The sequence below is a fragment of the Brassica napus genome, chromosome A6, assembly GCF_020379485.1.
Source record: "Brassica napus cultivar Da-Ae chromosome A6, Da-Ae, whole genome shotgun sequence".
Taxonomy (NCBI): Eukaryota; Viridiplantae; Streptophyta; class Magnoliopsida; order Brassicales; family Brassicaceae; genus Brassica; species Brassica napus.
In genome coordinates this window covers 23,160,972-23,184,422 of record NC_063439.1, presented here as the reverse complement: position 1 = coordinate 23,184,422, position 23,451 = coordinate 23,160,972, and the positions used below count along the sequence as shown (strand labels likewise).

Sequence of the window (23,451 nt, the reverse complement as noted above, 5' to 3'; positions counted from 1 at the left end):
TGTTTTTTTGGTTTAGAAACGAGTTGACTTAGGTGTTATTGGTTTATATATTTTGATTGATTTTAGAATCTTTTAAGTAAAACAAATGGTATTTTGAGGGTTTTTTATATATTAGCTCTTGCGAACATTATTATAACTCAGAGGCAGCAATGAACATTTAAAAGGCTTAAGCAAAATTTTGTTAAAAATATTTAAAGTGGTAGTTGTAACATATGAACAAATGAAGTAAGTTGCCAAATGAGTATGGGCCGGTGGAGAAATGACTTGGTTCTTTGAACTTTGTCTACCCCAGTTCTAAATAGTGGGAATAATGTTTTACATCACAAAAATGTTATCGATGTATGGTTTTGGATTTGAAGAGACTACGCGGATTTTAATGGATTTTAAAAAGAAAATGTTGCCAAATGGTCAAATTCGCCATCGCTAGTACCTTGAAGAATGACTTCAATTGACACAACAAGTGACAAAATTTTCTTACAGGAAATGGCCCTAACAATATTTATCGTATGTGAAGTTCATCTTGGTTATACTCCGTCTTACATTTCATATTGCTCCAAATGCAAAGATCCAAATTTAAATGAAACTGCTACTTGGCCAAGCAATCCTAGATTGATTGACTTAACATTAAGTATAATAATGATAACCTCCATCCACTAGGACTTGGATATATGTTTGGTAGTGATAATAAAAAGTTGTTGATGAATGATAGCAAATGACTATGCAAAAGTTGTAAAAGACTTGTTTTAATGCATGAACTACGTAACAAAGGACAGATTAAACAAATTAAATGTCGTTTATGCCAAACGAGAAAACAACAAAACCAGTGGAGTTTGTTCGAAATGGCACAAAATCTATAAAAAGTAAAAAATTCTTTGTCCCAAATCCTAAATAAATCGTGAAACTATGATCACACAATGAATGTTCTTTTTTTATTTCTTTATTTCTTTTCTTTTTTTTGATAAAAGATTTTCTTTTTATTTCTTAAGTAATGAAAACAAAAAGTGACAAAATTGAAATAACACAAATATTTTTCATCGTCAAAGTGTAGCACAACGAATATACCCTTATTTTGTTTTATGCAATAAAACTGCTACAATCAGTGAACTTTTGTAGTAGTAGTAACTGTTATATTTATTTCAGTTTTATAACTAAAATAATGTTTGTTATCTTTTCAACGTAGTATTAAAGCCGAGTTGCAGTATGATTTGTAACTCGATGTAACTTACAGTAAAAATTATGTGGTATAAACTGTAAGTTTATGTGGTAAGTTCGCAGTAAAAATAAGAGTAATCATTTTTTAAAAACTATTGACTGGTAACTTTTTTGATGTATAAGTTGCAGTATGAATTTCTTAATAAAATAAATGAATATATAAACATATTAATAGTGATATATTTATTAAAAACAAATAAACCATTAAATATTTAAAAATGTTTTAAATAAGTATTAAATTTGAAAAATAATTTTCAATATATATTATTTCTAAATATTATAATCGAATAATAATATTTATTCTAATATAGATAATAATAAAAAAATGAAATAACAATAATAATAACACGACCTTTAAATTAAAAAAATCCAATAACAAGGTTTGTTAATTGATTTTTAAATATCAGTAACAAGGTTTGTTAATTGATTTTTAAATATCAACTATGTACACTAATGTACCTTTTCGCGATCGTCCCACCATTCAGAATCCATCTCAATCAAACCGGTATTGTCATCTGCTGAAACTCCAGTAAAATTCTTGAGCCTTTTATATGATCCATACATATTTCTCAATATATCGTATTTTCTTTTGAAAGGCTTCCAAAAAAGGCTTATACCAGTTTTCTCCAAAAACTCTTTACAAATACGCTCTCTTCCTACCTCTTTCGGTAACTTTTGTCTGTATCTAATTTTAGCCAACTCAATATTGAGAAGCTCCAAGAATACCCCAACATGCTCATCTTCCCATTTAATTTGTTTTTGATTCTATAGTTATGTTAAAATTATTAAAATACTATAACTTCATATAGTTAAAATTTTGACATATCAATTATAAAGTTCACCTTACGACGTGTAGTTCCACCGCCGTCATCAGCACCAACACCAGCATCATCAACATTTTCATTATTAGACATCTTCATCCAAAAAAAAAAAAATAGTAAACATAAAAAGGTACTCTATTATTTAAAACGATCTATAAAGCTAATGCAACTAAAAAAATAAAAATATGATTTTCACATAAAGAAGAAGACAGAAAAACTGAACATAAGCTTATTGGTTTCTTCAAGAAAAAAAAAATATCTTTTGGAAGTAAAGACGAAGAAGAAGATAGAACACAGACGTCAAGCTTATTAGCTTTTGCAAGTAAAAAATGAAAATAACTTTTGCAAGCAAAAGAAGAAGACAGAAGAAAACATACCTTAAGCTTTTTAGGTTTTGAAAGTGCGTGATTCACACTAACTTAGGGTCATATATATAATTTTATAATTGGTATTTTTGAATTATTATATCATATTAACGCTTAAGATTTTGTTTAATAATTAGTTAAAATTTTGAATAATTCAAAAAAATAGGAACAAGAAAGATTATAAAAATCTTTGACCAGCTCAAAATTAGGTGGACTCAACTTGGCACACGTAAGTTTTCAAAAATCATTATTTTCTTTTTTATTTTTTAAACAGAAAAAGTAATTAAATTTATAAATCAACTTCTAATACATGGAAATTTGGTTGATGTTGATTTAGCAATTTTACAAAGGATCTAAGTCAAAATGATACCTCAAGTACAATACATGTTAAATCAAACTTAAAATCAAAAAAATAATTTTAATGCATGATTGGTAACATTTTTGAGTTACAATCACAAATCAAACTTAATCAAGTTTACCACATGTCACCAATCAAAGCCATAATAAAGATTCAAATTTTTCTTTGATTTTAGAGAAATTGATATTCTATCGATCAAATTTAGTGCATTCTTTTAAAATCCATAAGAAAAGTAAACATGAAAATTATGTAAATGCATTAAACCCTCATAACTACTACAAAAATTATTATTTAAGAATTCTTTCAAATTCTATTAAATTCTTGGATTGAATACCACCCCCTTAAGAATTAAAATGGAAACAGCTATAATTAATCAAAAGAGAAAAAATGTGGAAACAGCTATATCCCTTACCGTTTAGGCCTGGCCAACCACCATCCCGAGAATAACGATGCACTTGTAACATGCCAAGAGAGCTACAAGAAACCAAACAGGAGGAAAAAGTAAAAGCTTCCAATCATCATGTATCGCATCCACCACTAGACTGAAAGAAGCGGCAAGAAATCCTGCTGCAAAGTCACAATCTTCATCTATAAGGAAACTGACCATCAGATGTATGATGTGGAGATTGTAGGAGACACAAAACAGAGTCATCCAAAGCCTTTTGCCCTTCTTAAATTCACCATCTAGCATTAGAAAAACTCAGAGAGTCACGGTCTTTAACAACTCTGTTGTCAATACACGCAAACTTGGACGAAGTCGAACTGCCACTGGTCACTCACTACAAGAAAACACGTTTTTGCCGATTGACTATACCGACTGATTATGCAGTTGCTATATTTACCTACTGATTCACGACTGAATAGCGACTATGCTACGACCGAAATAAAGCAGTCGGTTTCGTGTCTTGCGAATCAGAAAAAATAAAAAAAAAATCAGAAAAAAATAAAAAAAATAAGGAAAAAATCAGGAAAAAATCAGAAAAAAATCACATAATGGGAGGTAATTACAACTACACTAACTTTCGAGATTGGATGTACAAGAGGATCGATGAAGAAACGGGGAATTTCTCGGAAGAGTTCACAACGGGAGTATACCAATTCATGGCATTTGCAAACAGTCAGCCTCTAACACAGGATAATAATGGTAAATTCTTTTGTCCATGCAGTGTTTGCAAAAATGAGAAATTTATCCCGGAGCAACGAGTTTTGAAACATATATATATAGTAAAGGGTTTATGCTTGACTATTATGTGTGGTACAAGCATGGAGAAGAACTCGATATGGCTTTAGGAACAAGTTATGCTAATCTGACGCATTTAAGTGGTAGTGAAGAACACTCGAGGTTTTATGTTTCATACCCAAACGCATGGTGAGGGACAAAAGACTTGCAACTATGGAGTATGTGCTAAAGGAGAGAGTTATACAAATGCAGCTGATGAATCTCAGTACCACGGGATCTTAACAGATATCATACAAATCGAGTACGAGGGGATAGTCGATTTGAAAATCACACTTTTTAAGTGTAAATGGTATGACCCTGTTATTGGTAGAGGCACTCGGTGAAAAAATGACGGAATCGTGGATGTTCTCTCATCGAGAAAATACTACAAATATGATCCATTTATTCTAGGTAAGTTTGTTATATTCCATATCCGTATGTAAGGAAACCGAAGCAGTCTTGGCTCAATGTTCTAAAAGTGAATCCGAGGAGAATCATTTTCGGAGAATATGAAGAAAAAGATCTAGTGACTTTGCAACAAGAAAACAATGATGCTGTTATGATGACCACAGTTGAAGACCTTGAAGTCGACCATTTGGTACATGCTCCTGGAGAACCGATCAATATTGATTTCGACGTGGCAGATGCAGAACCTAATGATGAATTCCGATGTAATTTATCATAATTCAGATGATGATGAAGATGGAGATGAAGATGAACCATACTAAGTTGATTAATTAAGTACTCATATGTATAATATTATCTTGTAATATGATGTTCTAAACTTCGGTTACCATATATAATATTATGTTTCATATATATGTTATACACTTTATTTGTCATATTTAATATACTATGTTGTAAGATGATGTTATTTTTGATTTAGGGTTTCGATTTTGGGATTAGGGTTTCGATTTAGGGGTTAGGATCCAGGTTTATTATGTACATTTTTATTTGCCTCCAAAAGTTCTTAAATCGCAAAATTTTTTTAAAATATATGTTCTAATATTAAATTATGTATATTTGTATTTTCAAATTTATTTTCAAATTTAACGACTGATTACCTACTGATTACCGACTATTCAGCCAAAAATTTGGTTTTGCCTCCAAAAATTATTGAACCGCGAAAATATTTGGTTATAATTTGATATTGAATTTCAATTTAATTTTCATTTTAAAAAATGGTGACTAAATTCCGACTGATCTAAACCGCGAAAACCCAAAATTTTATTTCATTTTTGGACCTAAAGCCCGCGTGAACCAAAGCCCAAGAGGTTATTACCCTTTCTGTTTTCGCGAAAGAAGAAACCCTAATCTCTGACTCTCAATCTCGACGGCCACTCTCTGATAACCGACGAATCTCGATCTCGATCTCGATCTCTCCCACTGATATCTCCCACTGATCTCTACCACCGATCTCTCCGAATATGGGTGGAAAGAGGAAGCGAAATACCATCAAACCGAACACCTCTCGGGTTACACAACGCCCGTCTACTTTACCAACTCAGTATGACTTCGTACCGAGGGATCCATCTCCGTCCATCCCACCCGTTCTCCCTAAGAAAAATCCTCTCCCTAAGAACAATCCTCTCCCGTCTGTTCGCGATTATCCTCCTCCGAGAAAGCTTTTTCCGACAACGAACTTCCCACCTTCTCAATCAGCTATGTCGCCTCTCACTCCAGCTGCTGCGACGTCTCAACCTCAACAGCGACAAACTCAGTCGACTGAACATATGAACGCACTTCCTCCAAGTCAAGCGGCTCCCGTTCGAGCATCTCAAACGCCTCACAGTTCTGAAGAACAAAATTCTCATTTTCCAGAAGAGAAGGAGGAGGATATGTCCGATGTAGAGGCTCCGGTTCAACCTAATCTTGCCTCTGACCATTTGGTTCTTTTGAACTCCCTCCTAAACCAGCCAGGTCGAGCGAAGAACACAACTGTCCTGTCTCGCAACCTTGAGCCTGAAACCACATGGTATTTTGTCTTCGTTTCCTACAATTGTTGATGATTCAGGAATAAAGATTTGTTGATGATTCTTTGATGATTCTTTGCTTGTCTGTCAAGAATATAAATTTAGGAATTTAGCTACAATATGTCAAGAATATAGATTTATTGATGATTCTTTGCTTGTCTTCTTTTATAGGTTTGGTTATGACAAGTCGAGCTTGTCTAGGAAGATTACCAAGATTTTAAGGAACAAGTTTAATAAGTCTTTCTACAGCTGGACTCATGTGCCTAGAGACAGACAAGAAAATTACTTTTTGGAATTTGCCGTAAGCTTCTCTGTCTCTTCTCTGTCTTTGAGTTATTATAGTTATTAAGTAAGTGGTGTTGACTGGTGTTGTGCAAGAACATTTCTATGTTCATTGTTCATTTGTCTTTTTGAAACAAGTTTAATACACACTGTTTTTTTTAATTCTTTGGTTTTTGATGGCTAACTAGTATCTTCTATGTTCATTTGTAGAAAACACATGGGATCCATCATTGACTGGTGTTGTGCAAGAACATTTCGAGGCCATTGCTCTATTACGACTGAAAGACATGGTCAGCGAAGTAAGGACTTCTCGGCAGCAGCCTGATTGGATACGCGACACACTGTGGAAAACAATGACCGACTATTGGGACACTGACGCTGCGGTTGCAAAGAGTGCTACAGCATCAGCATCTAGAATGTCTGACCGTCAAGGTCTTGGCTTTCACACGCATAACTCTGGCCAGAAGTCTTATATGCAGCTCCACCAAGAGATGGTGAGTCCCTACTGCTTAGTTGTTCAATGTGATAAGTATGTTTGGTTTTTTAACATTTTATACTGATCTTTTCTTCCATTTTACTTCAGGTTGTTGAATTGGGAAGACCAATGAGCTTTGGTGAAGTATTCATCAGAGCTCATACAAAGTCTGATGGAACCTTTAGTGATTTCAAAGCTGAACAAGTTATTGAGGCTTTCAAGAACAAAAAGTAAGCTAAGTTGGCCACCCTTGAGACTGATGATCACACCGAGACTGGGCAGCATCCACCACTATCAATAGAAGAGGAGAATGAGCTGTTTATTCAGGTTAGGATTTCTTACTGTCAAAACTTCATGTCTCTCACTATTCATTTTGGTTGTTATTGCTTGTTATTGATATAGTCTCTCACTCAATATTTTTTTTTTGTAGGTCACTTTCACCAATGACAGGGGGCAAATTTATGGCCTTGGAAGCTTGAAGAACCAACTTAATAAAGTGGTATATGACCCAAGAAGCTTGTCCTCTTTCATCCAAATGCAACAGCAACTTGAAGAAGCTCAACGCCAAATCAAAGAACAAGCTGCTCTTCTTGCAAAGGCTGAGGAAGATCGTGCCCAAGCTGCTGCTGCTGCGGCAAAGGCTGAGGAAGAGCGTTCCAGAGTTATAACTACTCAGCAAGCTACGATCGATGAGTTGTTAATGGTTCGGAAGTACATGGCCACCACAGACCAGAGATTCTTGGACTTCATCTCCAAAGAAACAGCTTCATCTGATCCCCATCATGTTTAGGTCTTGCATTTCCCTTCTTTTGTACTAAAAACTATCTTTTTGATGTGTGAAACTTGTAAACTCTTTGGAGTTGTTCTTTCTGTTTGAAACTTGAAAACTCCTAAGTATTGGAGTTCTTTTGTGTATGGTACATGTATTTAAAACTTTTATGATTTCAAAATCGTTTTTTGTAGTACTAAAAGAAGATTTAAATAACAAATCATGATTTGGACAAGAAAAAACAATACACCAAAATCATACATTTAACAGCCAAAAAAATATGGTAATTAGTCGCAATACAGTCGCGAAATCAGTCGTAAAATTTAAGCATTTCAGTCGCTAATCAGTCGTGATTCGGTAGCAGTTATATTTTCCTACTAAGGTAGTTAGTCACTAAGTCAGTCGTGCAATCAGTCGTTAAATTCAGTCACCAAGCCGTCGTAGTATAGTCACTAAATGAGTCGTAAATCAGTCGCCAAATTTCCTACTAATTACCGACTGCATTTACGACTGATCAAAATAGTCGTAAAACAGTCGCTATTTACCGACTGTTTTACGACTAAATTATTTAGCGACGCGGTATATTATGACGACTCTGATCAGGCGTGAATCAGTCGGAAACGACCATTTACCGACTGAATACCGACTAATACTGTAGTCAGAAACGACATGTTTTCTTGTAGTGTACTGGACCCACCATTGCTGCATCATCATCATCTCGAAGAAAGAGAACCAAGGAAACACTGAAAAAGTCAAGGAAGGACACAAATAACATCACAATCATCAATAATTGAACCCCCAGGTCCCTTCATCGTCTCTCCAAGCGCACATAGCATAAAATGAAAAATGAAGAGGAGGCAATTGTTGCGAAGTGGGCGGCGAAAAGATATTTCCATGATTGCGAGACAAAGTTCCGCATTCCTGTGAGACGTAATCCAAAAAAGACAAGTACAACAAAATTCCAAAATCAAAACCACGACTATCAATATATGACAGAGATTCGAAGGAGAGAAAGAGATATTTGATGTGAACCCTAAACCCTAAAATAAAACGATAAAACGACGTCATAATCAAGAGAATCCACTCGACGCAAATGAATAAACCGAGAGAGAGAGAGAGAGAGAGAGAGAGAGAGAGAGAGAGAGAGAGAGAGAGAGAGAGAGAGAGAGAGAGAGAGAGAGAGAGAGAGAGAGAGAGAGAGAGAGAACCGACCTTGTTAACACAAAGAGAAAAAGAGATTCGACGACGGAGAGATTCGAACCATCAAGAGAATCGAAGAGCTAGACAGCCGACCTAGTTAACACAAAATTCCATGCAATTATTTTCCTCATTGCAGGTCATATGTATAGAACTAACTTTGGAATCGGATACAACGTCGTTATCAGAAGAATCCACACTGGAGTGTTGTAATGGGGCTTTAGCCCAGATTGAGTCCAATTTTTAAACCCTTAGCCTAAAAGTCAACAGGGTTCGTCTTATAATCCTTGAAGATGAACAAACTCTACAAATCCTTAGAGAAACCCGTTCCCACAAATGATAAATATGTTAAATATGTAATATTTCGGCCCTTGATTTTGGCAAATCTCTGGTAGTTTGCTTTTACACGCCTGTAATGTAATAATATCTTTAGTTCTTTTGTACCATACAACTAGTTAAATGGAATAAAGCCAATCAACTTTTTTCACATGTTTTCACTTCCTACAATATACTCCCTCCGTTTCAATATACTTGATGTTTTAGAGAAGTTTTGTTGTTTCATAATAGATGAAGTTTGCACAAATCTATGTAACTTTAACTTTATTAAAAACTGTGTAACCAATTAGATTTTTTTTAGTTTTTATTTATAATTAAATAAATTAATTTTATATTATAATTTAGTGATGATTTTGATAAAAAGTAGTTTTTCTTAATATTTGTGCATTTGAGTAAAACATCAAGTAATAAGAAACAGAGGGAGTATCAAACAAGAACAGACACAGCTATAGCCTATATGAACACATAAAAGAATTGACATTTACACAGCAATGTATTGTTTTGTTAAAGTAATTTACTATGCATATTACCACTAATCTTGTGTTTCGTAAGCATATATGACAATACTTTTGTTCGATAGTTTAATGTCGCAAAGAAACTTGCATAGCTTGGAAACAGTAAAATACATATGACATACACAATGATACAAAAAAAGAAAACATATAACATACACAATGATTCTTCCGATTCCCAAATATAATCTAAAAATATAAATCAGATTATCAGAATCTTAAACATTACAAACGGTTGGCATGTTCATTACCAAAAAGAAAAGCACAAGTTTGCAAACACACACATAGATCACACATACACGTAAATATCAGAGTCTTATTAAAATTCTCTCCAATGAATGTAGCAAATAATTTTGTATTATGTTAAAAAGTATACTTTGTAAAGAAAAGAGAAACCAGAAAACGGAATTCCGGTTAGTATTCTTCAATTGTTTTTTTTTTTTTTTATATACAGAGAGGCCAATCTTCCCATTACTCTCTCTGCTCCACTGCAAGCCGAACTGGTTCACTATAGTGCTTCTCGAATCCTCAACTAAACCGGTTGTATTGTTCATTTGAAAATTCTGAGTAAAATTGGTTTTAGTGTTGAAACAATTTTACGAACCCCTATTAACCGGTTGGTTAATGATACGACGTAGCTTTCGCCTGAGCTCATCGACCCAAGCTAAGCCCACGTCTCTCTGCTTGTTCTTCTATCTCCACCATCACCAATTCAGGGCCTGTTTGTTTCTCCATCTGGATGGTCCATTTGGATGAAAATGAGAGTTTTGTTTGTTTAGGCACTAAAAGTGCAACTCATTCAGATGGATCATTCGGATGACTTTTGAAAATTTAGGCTTAATTTTAAAGTCCATTCAGCTGAACCAATTTGGATCATTTGAATGGAGATGGTTCAATTAAAATGGTATAATGTCTATTATGCCCCTAATGTAATTCATAAATTACAAACATAAACATAATATCATTTTTGTCACAAATGAAAACTAAGAAAACTACAAAAATACTTTTTCCCGTGCTAGAAACTATTTTTTCACGCCAAAACCCCAAAACGCATTTTCCCGCTAAAATTGCAAAAAAATGTTTTTCCCATCAAAATTGCAAAAACGTGTTTTCCCGCAAAAACCGAAAAACATGTTTTCATGCCAAAATCACAAAAAATGTTTTCACGCCAACACCCCAAAATACATTTTTCAGCCAAAACACACAAAAAAACATGTTTTCCCGCCAAAGTCGCAAAACGTGTTTTTCCGCCAAAACCAAAAACACTTGTTTTCCTGCCAAAACCAAAAACCATGGTTTCTCGCCAAAACGAAAAATTGGTATTTTCCCGCCAAAACCGAAAAATCTCGTTTTCCCGCGAAAACTGTAAAAATGTGTTCCCGCAAAAACGTGTTTTCCTGCCAAAACTGCAAAAGCACGTTTTCCCGCCAAAATCGCAAAAACGTGTTTTCGCGCCAAAACCGCAAAAACGCGTTTTCCCGCCAAAATTGCAAAAATACGTTTTCCCGCCAAAATCACAAAAATGTGGTTCACTCCAAAACCGCAAAAACGTGTTTTCCCGCAAAACCGCAAAAACTTGTTTTCTCGCCAAAACTCGAAAATTTGTATTTTCCTGCCAAAACCGAAAAATCTCGTTTTTCCGCCAGAACAAAAAAATCTTGTTTTCCACCAAAACAGAAAAATGTGTTTTCTCGCTAAAACCGAAAAATCTTGTTTTTCCACCCAAACCGCAAAAAGAAAACTCGTTGATTTTGAAATAATTCTAATGTAAATATATTAAACTAAATAATTAAATGTAATATAGTTAAAATTAATATCAAACATATGATTAAATCAACACAAGGGTATTTTGGTAATTTGTTTACTAAATTCATTTGAATGGAAATGAAAATAAAGAAACAAACATAAAATTTATTTAGATGATTCATCTAGATGAACTATGTGGATGGACAAACAAACAATCACAAAAAATCTGAATGGATCATTTCAATAGATCATACAAATGAATCATTTGGATGAAGATGACAAATGGTGAAACGAACAGCCCCTCATCCATTAATCTGCGAATCTTCACAACGATGTTCGCCACTCCCTGCGATCCTTCCAGCTTCACCGCTCTCTCCTTCTTCTTCGCAATCCTCAGATTCAACTGCCTAGCAACCTCCACAAGTGAGGAGCATCACAGCAACTACGGTGAGCCTTGGGCTGGTGGGCGCGACGTGTTCGAGTTCTTAGCTGAAGCATCACGGTTAAAACCCAACGCTAGAGTTCTTGAGATAGGATGCGGTACGCTCCGTGTTTTGATTCTTATCAGTCCCCTTATGCTTCTCATCACTAGCTTCCTTTTCCATCTGCTTGTCATCACTAGCTTCCTTTTTCAAATTACGTTTCTATACAATACGAAAGATTTTGTGTCAGACATTGGTGAAGTATACCAACAATAAGAAGAATAGCAACTTGCCTGATAAGCTTCATGGTTCGCTACAATCCTCCCCATTATGGTGGAAGTTGTGATATTAAGAGCGCTTTCTAGGATTTGGAATATGCCCATGCTAATTGGTACTGCATACGGATTCTCTTCCTTCTGTCAAATCATCAACCATATTCTTAGAAAACGCAACGCAGCTCTATTGTCTCTATATACACTTGCTCATATCTGAATCTAGTTTTACCCTTTGAAAATTGTCGCTCTCGGCTACTGTCCCATGAACCACCAATGATATGCCAAAGAACATGATCTGCAATACCCAAATCATTGTTAAAACTAGCTTTTCGTGAAAGCCATTTGGGTATATTATTAATTAGAGAGCAGAGAAGCTCACCGTATTTTTTGACACTTCCCATGGAGCACCAAATATCACCTCATCTACATAGCGGCATGCCCCAACACTTAAGCTCCTTTCCTGCATACTCATGATTGGGGGGGTGCCCTCCTCTTTTAGCACTGCACAGCAATAATAACGATTTTAAGCAAAGATGCAAATCTAAACTTCTCAACACAACCAAGACTTTTTTTTTTTTTGGATGATGATTTGAGTTTTATGACTACCTCACGGTCTGGTCATTATGTATTCCAACAAGAAGAAAGTCGCCAAGCTCTCTAGCACGCCTGAGAATCTGTACAAAATTGATTAAATCAAGAACAAGAGTTCACATTAGCAGAATAAATATGGTCGCTCAATATTATTTAGGCAATTCTAGTTGCAATAGTCGACAAACATATATGGTAAGCATCCATATGTATCTGATTTATAGGTTAGCGCTCAGATATGTCGACAAAAGAAATACAAACTCAGTCTTGAAATGAATAACATACTGAGCATAATGACTTGGAATTTAATACAATACCCCAACATGGCCAGCATGGAAAAGATCAAACGCACCAGCTATGTAGACTACACGTGCATCAGGTCCTGGCCCCTGCCACCATAAGCATGAAAAGATGAAGTAGAATGAAAGGAAGTATGGGAAACGTGAATCTATTAAAGAAAAATAATCTCAAGTTACACATCTAGCGAGTAAGAGTTGTAGCAAGGCATAAAATGAGGGGTGAAGCATATAAAAAGTACGTCCAACGACTAGAGAGAGTGAACTAGTGACTTGCTAATCATATTTCAGAAGGCAAGAACCAAGGGTGAACCAGACAGTGTTCCCATAACGATGAGGAAAACTGGTGGTACTGTGGTTTGAACCAATTCTCTTCAATAATCAAAACAACTAAAAGAACAGTAAGCTCAGAGCCACTTGGATAGCTATTAGGAACAAAAGGGTCATATACCTGTTCAACCTACTTGATCATAAATCATAAAGCAACAGATACTAAAGCTGTAGATATACACACATCCACATACTATAACCGGTAGATGCACAAGCAACGACCGAACTAACAGAAACGACATTCTTTTAAGACTTGCATACCTTGCCACTGGAGAATTTGATCCTAGGGGGAGCAGGAAAATGCGAGACAAGGGTATGACTTTCACCAACAGTAACAGATGTTTCTAGTCTCCTCTTCATCTTCTTTCGTACCGATTTTCCATAGCTTCTTACAAATTCCTCCTTTACTGAAAAAATCATTGAACAACCACATTAAGTTTTATGTTTCATTTCAAGCACATTAAGGTTCAATGACTAATAATTAGTAACCAACATCTATGAGAGTAAATCTGTAAAATGATTAAACTCCAGACAAATGGTCCTACAACATCTCTAATTGCATCCCTCATGATTAGTAGTTTGGCCATCAGAATCCTGCGCAAGAAAAACAATTAAGTCATTTGCATCTGTGATATATCAGGGAATATAGCTTATTAGATACATGATCAACTGACTGTCACTTACCCACGATCTGGGATAATTAATCTGGTGATCATCCTCAGTAAAGGCGAGACAACAAGTACACATACCGACGCTCCTGCAGCAAGGCGAGTATCTTCTGAGCTCTGGAGACAACAATGTTGTTCAAACAAGATGACTTTCAATTATTCTTAATCAAAGCAAAAACAAAGGACCTATTAATCTTAATTATTCATACCTGAAGAATCAAAACCGTAGCCCAAATTCGAATGAACCAAGACATGACACGAGATATGCCTATGTCAATGGACCCATCGTACGCCAAGAGGAGCTCTGAATTGATAGCAATCAATCCAAATTGTGTTTCAAATAATCGTGTATTAATCACTATAGCCAGCTCGCCCTGCAAAACCATAGGAGCTTAGCATACCACAAAACTACATCAGTAGCCAAAGTAAATGTAATTCAACTTACAACATTCCTAAATTTGCGTGTAAGTGCATATGTTTCTCGAATAACTTCAAACCAACCGGGTATGTAGGGAAGACTGACAACAGTAAGACCAATCTGACAAAAAATAAAGAAAGAAAAGAACTTGTGAAAAAGACTCAGTGATTTAGATAATGAGAGAGACAATAAAAGAAACACAGATAAATTTTACCAGAGTTGTGTACATGAACACTGCAGAAGAGCTCAATTTCTTTGGTAGTCGCTTCACTACCTGCATACACACAATAAAAAAAAATCAATTATCAAAACAAATTCTAGCCAAAATGCACACTTAAAACAAAACAAGAAAATAGATACTAAACCTGATAGAAAAGAAGAAAGCTAGCCACGAACAGACCATATAAATGGGAACATATGCAGTAGAATGCAAATGATCTGCTGAGTGTAGAAGCCCAGGTGAGTAGACAGGCTCCAGAAACTAAGAATCTCAGGTTAGTAGACAGGTGACCTTGGGATGGAATGACGAGAAACTCGAGAACACAGATGAAAGCCACGAGAGCAAAGATGATTCCCAAAACGTGTATTGGTTGTTTCAATGACCTGAAACACACAAAAGAGAGATCCCTATCGATCAACATGTCACAGATCTAAACATTCATATCCCGTTTAAGGGAGATCGGCATCCCGCTAGGTCAAAACCATAAACAGAAAGCGTACCATGGATCCCTACTGATCATCTCACGGATCTCAACATTCATATTCTGCTTAAGAGAGACCGGCATCTCGCTCGGCTTTTGGATTTGTACCCACCAAACCTGGTAAGAGGAAGATTGATTGTAAAGGTTAAAGCTCTTCCTATGAAGCGATTAGGGTTTGTCGAAACTTAGGAAAAATTAGACAACTTTGCGTACTGTAAATGAATCTATGGGAGAAGGGTTAACAAGAGGAACATACCTGGAGAATCGATAGGACTGGCGAGTTTGAGAGAGAGAGAGAGGTTAGAGAGAGGCGCTAGCCAGGAAGAAGCAGAAGAACAAGGGCGGGGTATAGTTACAATTTTCTTTTACTACTTATATATATATATTAATCAAAGAGTATTTGCATTATACACGCTTTGTTTATAGGGAAATTGCACTATATATCACAAAAAAAATTATAATTCAATATCTAACAAATTGACCTAAGTTCCACACATAGACAATATATTTTATATAATAATGCGATTTTGCCCTTCTTCATAACCGGTGCAACCTGCAACAAAAATTATATTAATTAATAAATGGTTAATGTAAAACAATAAATCGTGGCCTTATACTTTTCACACATCCCTCTCTCATAAGTTTTTATTTACTAAAATTGGAGAAGGTGTATAGTTTCATTGAAGGAGACTGAGATGTCATCGATAGCTTCATTGGCAACGTTGTGTTAAGAAGAAGACCGTTTACGAAAGCTTGATCGATGACGGAAAAAAGATGCTCCTCGGATTCTAAGAACGATGGTCGTGTGAAAACGATGGAATGGGACCTCAATTAATGCTTAACGGTTGACCGATGAATATATGGATGTGTCATGCTTTTTGAATTTATATGGTGATGAAGAATAACAATGGTGGACCAATAAATGTATATCATTATGTCTGAAAAAAGGATGAGGTGAAGAAGATGAAGTTGCAGACTATACTATATTCGGTAGAATTATAGTATTGTATGTATTCTTTTATTGCGGTTATTTATGTAAGATTACTATACTATTAGATATAGTGTTCTATTCTTTACGTTTCTCTATATTATATAAATTTAGTTTCATCTGAATGTTTCACAAACGTAGGATCATGTCTAGTTCAAAGATGTTATTTTCATCAACAAATGCTCTTATTTCTTTTTATACTATTTTACATATGATGCTCAACTAATGTAAATATAACATACATTTATATACTATTTTATATAAGATCCATACTATGTATTATTTATTGAACAAGTAAATGTGATTTCAAAAGTAATTTATTGATTGTATTTGGGTTTATAGGATCCTACCTAGGGTTTCGATTTACTAAGTAGGGGTTTGAGTATAGGAGGATTCAGTGGTTCATTATTTACCTATGTTATGTTACATCTATATTATATTTGCATTATTTATAGGATTATGTTCTATTAGAAGTTACTTACTATACTGTATATTTGTTTTCCATTATGTTTTACAGTGTGTTGTCTTTTTCTGCATATGGTAAAGAAATTGGTGACGTTGCTTTCGGTTTCTTGTGTGATGCTAAATCACCATCTCATCTCTACCAGTAACCGGCAACCTGTATGTTGAAAGGACAAAACCGGACCTTTCTTTGCCTAAATGTTAGCAAATTAATTATGTCAAACTCGCTGATATATTTTTCATTTACATTAGTGTTTTGTATATTGGGCAAATTCTTCCTTGTTTATAACGCTCATATCTTTTAGTTTGATATTTACCAAGATTTTATTCACCGCAAGTATCTATTAAAATATCTTCATTTTTATCTATTTTGGGATTCTTTCTTTATCCCTTTTTTTTTTGGCAACAACTTTCTTTATCCCTTTTCCTTTGTTTCTCCACTAAAACAACTTATGAAATCATGCCTCGGTGATCTTAATAATGGAGAGCAGCAGGTAAAGCCTTTGGTGATGATCGCCCAACGAAAATCATCATCCTTTTTCGGACTGGTGACTGAATCACTTTGATTTGTGAAATTTACAGGCTGTTAGAAGAAGCTATATAAGAATAGAAGAAGACTAGATTCACCATCGTTGATGTGGTATAATTCGTCAACTTTTATTTAGTTAGTGTTTTTTTTGTTTAGAAACGAGTTGACTTAGGTATTATTGGTTTATATATTTTGATTGATTTAGAATCTTTTAAGTAAAACAAATGGTATTTTGAAGGTTTTATTCGAGATGAGATTGTCAAAGGTTTCATCGCTACTAAACATGTCTCTACGCATGATCAGCTTGCTGACATATTTACTAAACCTCGTGGGCGTAAAGAGTTTGATGATTTTCTACCGAAGTTGGGAGTTCTTGATCTTCACTCTCCAACTTGAGAGGGGTATTACGGATATATACGTAGAATATATTCGTATTTGACGGTTATGTAAATATTCCTATTGTATGATTATGTAAAGATATTCTAGAACTAGGTTTACTCGTATGTATATATACCTGCGGTCATTGACCTTATCAATACAAGAAACTCTTTCATACTTCTCTAGGTTTCTTGACATGGTATCAGAGCATTAACATAAACAAATTCGTGTGCTCTCTTTTTCTCTTTCAATTTTTTTTTCTATTGATAAGTTTCCTGGGCATCTAATTTAAAACCAATTGGCAATTAGTGGATTGGCCCAAGTCCCTTATATATTACTCAAGTCCTTTTCATATTTCCGATGTGGGATCTTCTCTCCAATACCCTCCCTCCGAAATCATGCTTTATTTTTCTAGCAATCTCGGCGAAACTGAGCCTTCTATGGGCCATCAGCTAATGAGATGATCGGGCCACTGTCCGGGCCGGATTAATGGGTCAGGGTATTGGGTCGGCTCTGATACCATGATAAGTTTTCTGGGCATCTAACTTAAACCCAATTGGCAATTAGTGGATTGGCCCAAGTTCCTTATATATTACTCAAGTCCCTTTCATATTTCCGATGTGAGATCTTCTCTCCAATAAAATGGTATTTTGAAGGTTATTTATATATTAGCTCTTGCGAACATTATTATAACTCAGAGGCAGCAATGAACATTTAAAAGGCTTAAGCAAAATTTTGTTAAGAATATTTAAAGTGGTAGTTGTATAACATATGAACAAATGAAGTAAGTTGCGAAATGAGTATGGGCCGGTGGAGAAATGACTTGGTCCTTTGAACTTTGTCTACCCCAGTTCTAAATAGTGGGAATAATGTTTTACATCACAAAAATGTTATCGATGTATGGTTTTGGATTTGAAGAGACTACGCGGATTTTAAATATGGATTTTAAAAAGAAAATGTTGCCAAATGGTCAAATTCGCCATCGCTAGTACCTTGAAGAATGACTTCAATTGACACAACAAGTGACAAAATTTTCTTACAAGAAATGGCCCTAACAATATTTATCGTATGTGAAGTTCCTCTTGGTTATACTCCGTCTTACATTTCATATTGCTCCAAATGCAAAGATCCAAATTTAAATGAAACTGCTACTTGGCCAAGCAATCCTAGATTGATTGAATTAACATTAAGTATAATAATGATAACCTCCATCCACTAGGACTTGGATATATGTTTGGTAGGTGATAATAAAAAGTTGTTGATGAATGATAGCAAATGACTATGCAAAAGTTGAAAAAGACTTGTTTTAATGCATGAACTACGTAGTAATAAAGGACAGATCAAACAAATTAAATGTCGTTTATGCCAAACGAGAAAACATCAAAACCAGTGGCGTTTGTTCAAAATGGCACAAAATCTATAAAAAGTAAAAAATTCTTTATTCCAAACTAGGGTCGGCCCGCCCTACGGGCGGGATATACTTTAATTGTGATTTATGGTTATTAAGTTTTGTACGATTTTATGATTTGTGTTTCAGGTTTGCATTTGCAAGAACTGTATATAATAATGATTTTTTGTCTTTTAGAAAGTTTTATGTGAGAAGAGATTATATGTGATAAGATATATTTTGCTTGTTTACGATTGTTGTTTATATGATATGTCATTTATATCATGTTTTTGTTTATTACATTTTTTATATGGCAATTATTTTAAATAACATTTTTTAAGTTTTTTTCACAAAATAACGTTTAATAAGAAAAATTATCAAAATAGCCTTTTTTTATTTTGAAAAGTTTTATATTAATTTTTTAATTTTAAAAATTTGAAACTCTATCCCTCAAAACTCAACCCATTAACTCTAAAACAAAGTATAGATTAGTTAACTCAACCCATTAACTCTAAATGTATTTTTGCTCTTTAATAAAATATTTTGGTCATTTTTTTCGTTGAGTGCTGTTTTTATGACAAAAACTTAAAAAAAACTATCGTAGGAAATTTTTCTTTCTTATATTTTATTTAATGTTTATAATATATTTTATTAAAATTATAATAAGTAAAGCTAATACCAAATATTCACTGTTTTTAGTAAAACTAAATTATCTCTTATTTAGAAAATATATTTCATACCAAATAAATTTTTTTTCTTAAAACACTGTATAGGAGCTTTTTTTATTTTAATTTTTGATAACGAACGTTGTATAGGAGTTAAATACACTAAAACTTCTATAAAGAATATCACTATGTACTATGCTATTTATTAAACTATTACCATAAAACAATATATTACAAAGCTAACTATAGTTAAAATATAATTCTGGATTACAACTCGGTGTAAAATTATAATAAAAATATTCTCAATAAATATGAACAATTTATTTAATTTTTCATTATTAAATATTATTTTGTCTTACAATTACTATGTTTTCAAAAATACCAATCAGGTTAGTACATAGTTATTTAAATAAATTGCATATACTCTCTCACTTAATCTTTAACTTTTTTATCTTTCATTTAAAATATTAAGTATTAATGCATCTGTTTAATAGGCCTAGGAAATTTTTATGATGTAAAAAAAAGATTATATTCTTAACCCATACTCCCTCTATTTCAAAAAGATGCATGTTCTAGAGAAAAAAAATTGTTTCAAAAAGTTAATTTTTTTTATATTTCCAATGCAATTTTTGTCAACTAATAATAAAAAATTTGAAGTTCAAAAAAATTAATTGCATTTTTAAAAATCTTATTAGTTTAAAAATATAGGAAATATAAAAGTACAAAAAATATGCATTTATAACTAAATTTTAATATGGTTTATTATAAAATGTGAAAATTTTAAAACATGTCTAATTTTTTTAAACGGATGGAGTATTAGTGAAACCTAATAGGTATATTAATCAAATATTTGTATATATGTGAGAATACAGATTTAAGAATACATTTTTTAATTTATAATTTATTATTAGATAATTATTAAATTTCATGGCTTCATAAATTTATTAAATCTGTGGTTTTGGCTAACCCGTGATTTATAAAGATTTAGAAAATTCTTATGTAAATGGTTCTACTAAAATTATAAATTAATAACTATTATATATAACTCATTTACATAAGAATAAAAACATTGTATTATTTATTTTTATTCAAAGTAAAATTCATTTATAACTTTTATTATTATTTTAATATTTTATTTTTTATTCAAATTATATCTAAAATCACATATATATGTATATCTAAAATCACATATAGTGTAAAATACATATTTCGATATATAAGTTAATACCAAATATTCTAACTAAATAAATGCATGAGTTGTAGGAGTATTTCCTTTGTTTTTATTGATTTGGTTTTAGTTTTCCACATATTCTTATTATGTTTATTTGATGATGTCGACTGTTTTATATTTTATTTTGGAAGTTGTTTGATAAGAAAAAGGTCTTATTGATTTTGAATTACTTGACTGGAAATTCCTTTTTCTTTATAACGAAAAGATAGAAAATTAATTTATAATTATTTATCACTTCTTCCGTCTTTCGCAATTTCTTGTTAAACATGCGACAACATTCAATTTATAGTTTTTTCTAGGTTAGTTACATGTAAGACAAAAATTTAATTCAATCTTGGATCGCTTTATTTCTATAATGCTTTGGCATTTTCAGGATCGCTAAATAACATTTATAGATATCTTTCACATACCCTTCCAAGTATACTGCATAATTAGTTGCATTTTCGTAAGGTACCTTGACAACTCTGTGAATCTATGCCTAGTGACTTTCCCACATTCTAACAGGAAGCTGAACCAGATGAGGGCTCTGAATCACCATCTCGCTTGTTCTTTCCATTACCAGTCCAGCCATTAAAGAGAATCTTTGATTTTCCTTCTCTCCATTCAGGTCCTTCCTCCAACTTAAATGCCTATGCTTCCTTTTACCACCAACTCCACAATGTGAAGAACTCTCTTTACCTGTACAAAACCAAAACTTCAAGGGAGCATTGGGATTATAGAAGTATCCAGAGATTAGAGAACTCTTAAATCAGATTCATCTAGATAAAAGTCTATGGAAACACTGATAATCATAAGCTGCATCTAGGGAAGGCATCAAAGGGAGATGTAATCTGAACAGGAAGGGCTAGGAGTTTTATTTCCCAAGAACATTGGGAAGAAGAGTTCTCTTATCATCACTTGCTGAAGAAAAGTTTAAGAGAGACCTGGGAATTCTTAAGGCAAGTGAGCTTACTAAAAGGCGGACTAAAATCTTGGGGATACATTGCATACCAGAGATGTTTTCCCATCGGATCAGAGAGGTGCGTATCCATGGTGGTATCAATCCAACTGAGAAGCAACACCAGAGAAAGCAGATAAAACAAAGTTAGTGTCATCCAAAACCAGTAAAAACAGAAACTGAAGGTACTGTTTAGCCAGAAAAACCAGAGACAGAATTACTTGCACTAAAATCAAGTCGTTTTAGTAGATTTCAATCGGTCAAGCAACCTATCTTCAGCTTTGATCCCTACTAACGCTTAAACTTGGTCCATGACAGTCTATGTGTTCAGTACCACCTCACCATCATCTATGCTGCTGATGTCTGCTGAACTTGATCGCTGAAATTCAATCTGAAGGATGGGGAAAAAATTAGCAAAAAGAAAAAAACAATATGCTGAAGTAAAAGATAAGGGTAGGTGATGGTTCATTTGAATATGTTTTTCGAAACCATGTGCTAAAAATCTAATTCTATGTTCATCATCCTACCAAACAACCTATTATATATATACTGTATATATGTATATGTATTCATTATCTGTTTCTGTGGTTAGAATTCTGACCAATCTGTCTATTCTTTTGTCCTAAATAATTTATAAAAAGTCGACTTTGAAGGACATTGACTGTGAGAGATCAGAACCTCCGTTTCGAAACCTCCGCTTCTCCATCTTCTTCATCATCATCTTCCTCTTCCCAATTGACCCATTTGAGATCATCACCCTCCAAAGTTCTCAACTTTACGTCCTGCTCAAGGTCGTCATTCTCCGTCTCCTGCACCATCGCCAAGGACACGCCTGTTCTAATGACCTCCCGATCTAACCCAACCCTGTGGCAACGACCCGATTCGTCTGAACCGTTACCGGAAATGCAAAGACAGGACGGAGGCGACGATGTAAACGCGATCTAGGGTTCCTCTTCACTCTTGTTTACGGGCCTGTTTACCGAAGCCCAAAACAGTAGAGAAAAAGGAGAAAATAAATCACGGTCTGGGGAGAAGCAAGACACGTGTCAACCCTATAGGGATGGACTTTCCACGTGGACACTGCAGGAGGGAACCGAACAATTTTTTATATAATTAGATCCTAAATAAATCGTGAAACTATGATCACGCAATGAATGTTCTCATGCATTCGAATACATCTCTGATCTCTCTGTCGTCTGCTTCGTTTTTTTTTTTTTTTTTGCCAAGAATTTGAATTTCATATAAATATGAGAAGAGTTTGTAAGATTTTACAAAATAGTTAAAGCTAGATGGGATGCACTTTGGCAAAAAAGGATAAAAACAAAGTGTAACCCATAACAAAAGACTTTCTAATCATTCATCAGCCAAGAAAGCATAAGGTTCTTGAAACTCTTCTTGCTGTGCTGTTTCCCCAAGATTGTATCTCTGATATGGCGATCAATGAGCTTATACAACATTTGAGGTGTAGACGAGATTCCGTCATGCAGACGTTTGTTCCTTTCCCCCAGATACTATAGATAGTTGCGTGAGCAACAATTCTTTTAAGTATCAGTGGAGTAGTGAAATCCGTGAGAGATAACCACTCAATAAAAGATGTCCAAGTGATGAAGCATGAGTGAGTATACCCCAATCTTCTCAGAATCAAAACCCAAACCTGTTTACTGATGTCACAACGCAGGAGCAGATGGTCACGGGTCTCCGGCGCTGAGTCACAGAGGCAACAGTTTGATGAAATCCCAAGGCCCCAGCTTGCGAGCCTCACTCTAGTTGGCATCCTATCGTTCTGTGCGATCCACATGAGGAAAGCATGTCGAGGAGTTGCCATTTTGAACCATACACTGTTTGACCAAGTGACTGCAGGAGCTCTGTTTCTAATCGCCTCCCATGTTCGAGAGGCAGAGAAGTCATCTA

At 34.2% G+C, this 23,451-nt stretch overlaps 2 protein-coding genes and 1 long non-coding RNA gene across 10 annotated transcripts; 1 reads left to right on the top strand and 2 right to left on the bottom strand.

Annotated features, from left to right (window-relative positions):
- Positions 1-4,285: 4,285 nt before the first annotated feature.
- Positions 4,286-7,655, top strand: LOC106352199. Its single transcript, XM_013791869.3, has 5 exons — positions 4,286-5,950; positions 6,120-6,249; positions 6,441-6,724; positions 6,814-7,032; positions 7,136-7,655. The coding sequence occupies exons 1-3, from the start codon at positions 5,403-5,405 to the stop codon at positions 6,462-6,464; spliced, it is 702 nt and encodes a 233-aa protein (XP_013647323.1). The 5' UTR covers positions 4,286-5,402; the 3' UTR covers positions 6,465-6,724; positions 6,814-7,032; positions 7,136-7,655.
- Positions 7,656-11,410: 3,755 nt separating this feature from the next.
- LOC106410906 lies at positions 11,411-15,351 on the bottom strand. Of its 8 annotated transcripts, none has more exons than XM_048735212.1 (15): positions 15,220-15,350; positions 14,983-15,080; positions 14,628-14,865; positions 14,477-14,536; positions 14,290-14,382; positions 14,054-14,218; positions 13,861-13,961; positions 13,670-13,770; positions 13,438-13,583; positions 12,868-12,939; positions 12,569-12,636; positions 12,342-12,463; positions 12,192-12,257; positions 11,981-12,103; positions 11,411-11,909 (listed from the first exon to the last, which is right to left on the bottom strand). In XM_048735212.1, exons 2-12 carry the CDS (start codon positions 15,045-15,047, stop codon positions 12,382-12,384), a joined length of 1,191 nt encoding a protein of 396 aa, XP_048591169.1. In that variant the 5' UTR covers positions 15,048-15,080; positions 15,220-15,350; the 3' UTR covers positions 11,411-11,909; positions 11,981-12,103; positions 12,192-12,257; positions 12,342-12,381. The 8 variants fall into 8 exon arrangements, with proteins under 8 accessions (XP_048591169.1, XP_048591170.1, XP_048591172.1 ...); XM_048735213.1 differs by having other exon boundaries at positions 12,342-12,454; XM_048735215.1 differs by lacking the exons at positions 11,411-11,909; positions 11,981-12,103 and having other exon boundaries at positions 12,219-12,257; positions 12,342-12,422; positions 12,836-12,939; positions 15,220-15,351.
- A 5,574-nt stretch (positions 15,352-20,925) lies between these two features.
- Positions 20,926-22,552, bottom strand: LOC106420387. The gene is made up of 3 exons (XR_001283974.3): positions 22,219-22,552; positions 21,762-21,931; positions 20,926-21,650 (listed from the first exon to the last, which is right to left on the bottom strand). It is a non-coding gene; the product is annotated as an uncharacterized LOC106420387 (long non-coding RNA).
- Between the last annotated feature and the right edge of the window lie 899 nt (positions 22,553-23,451).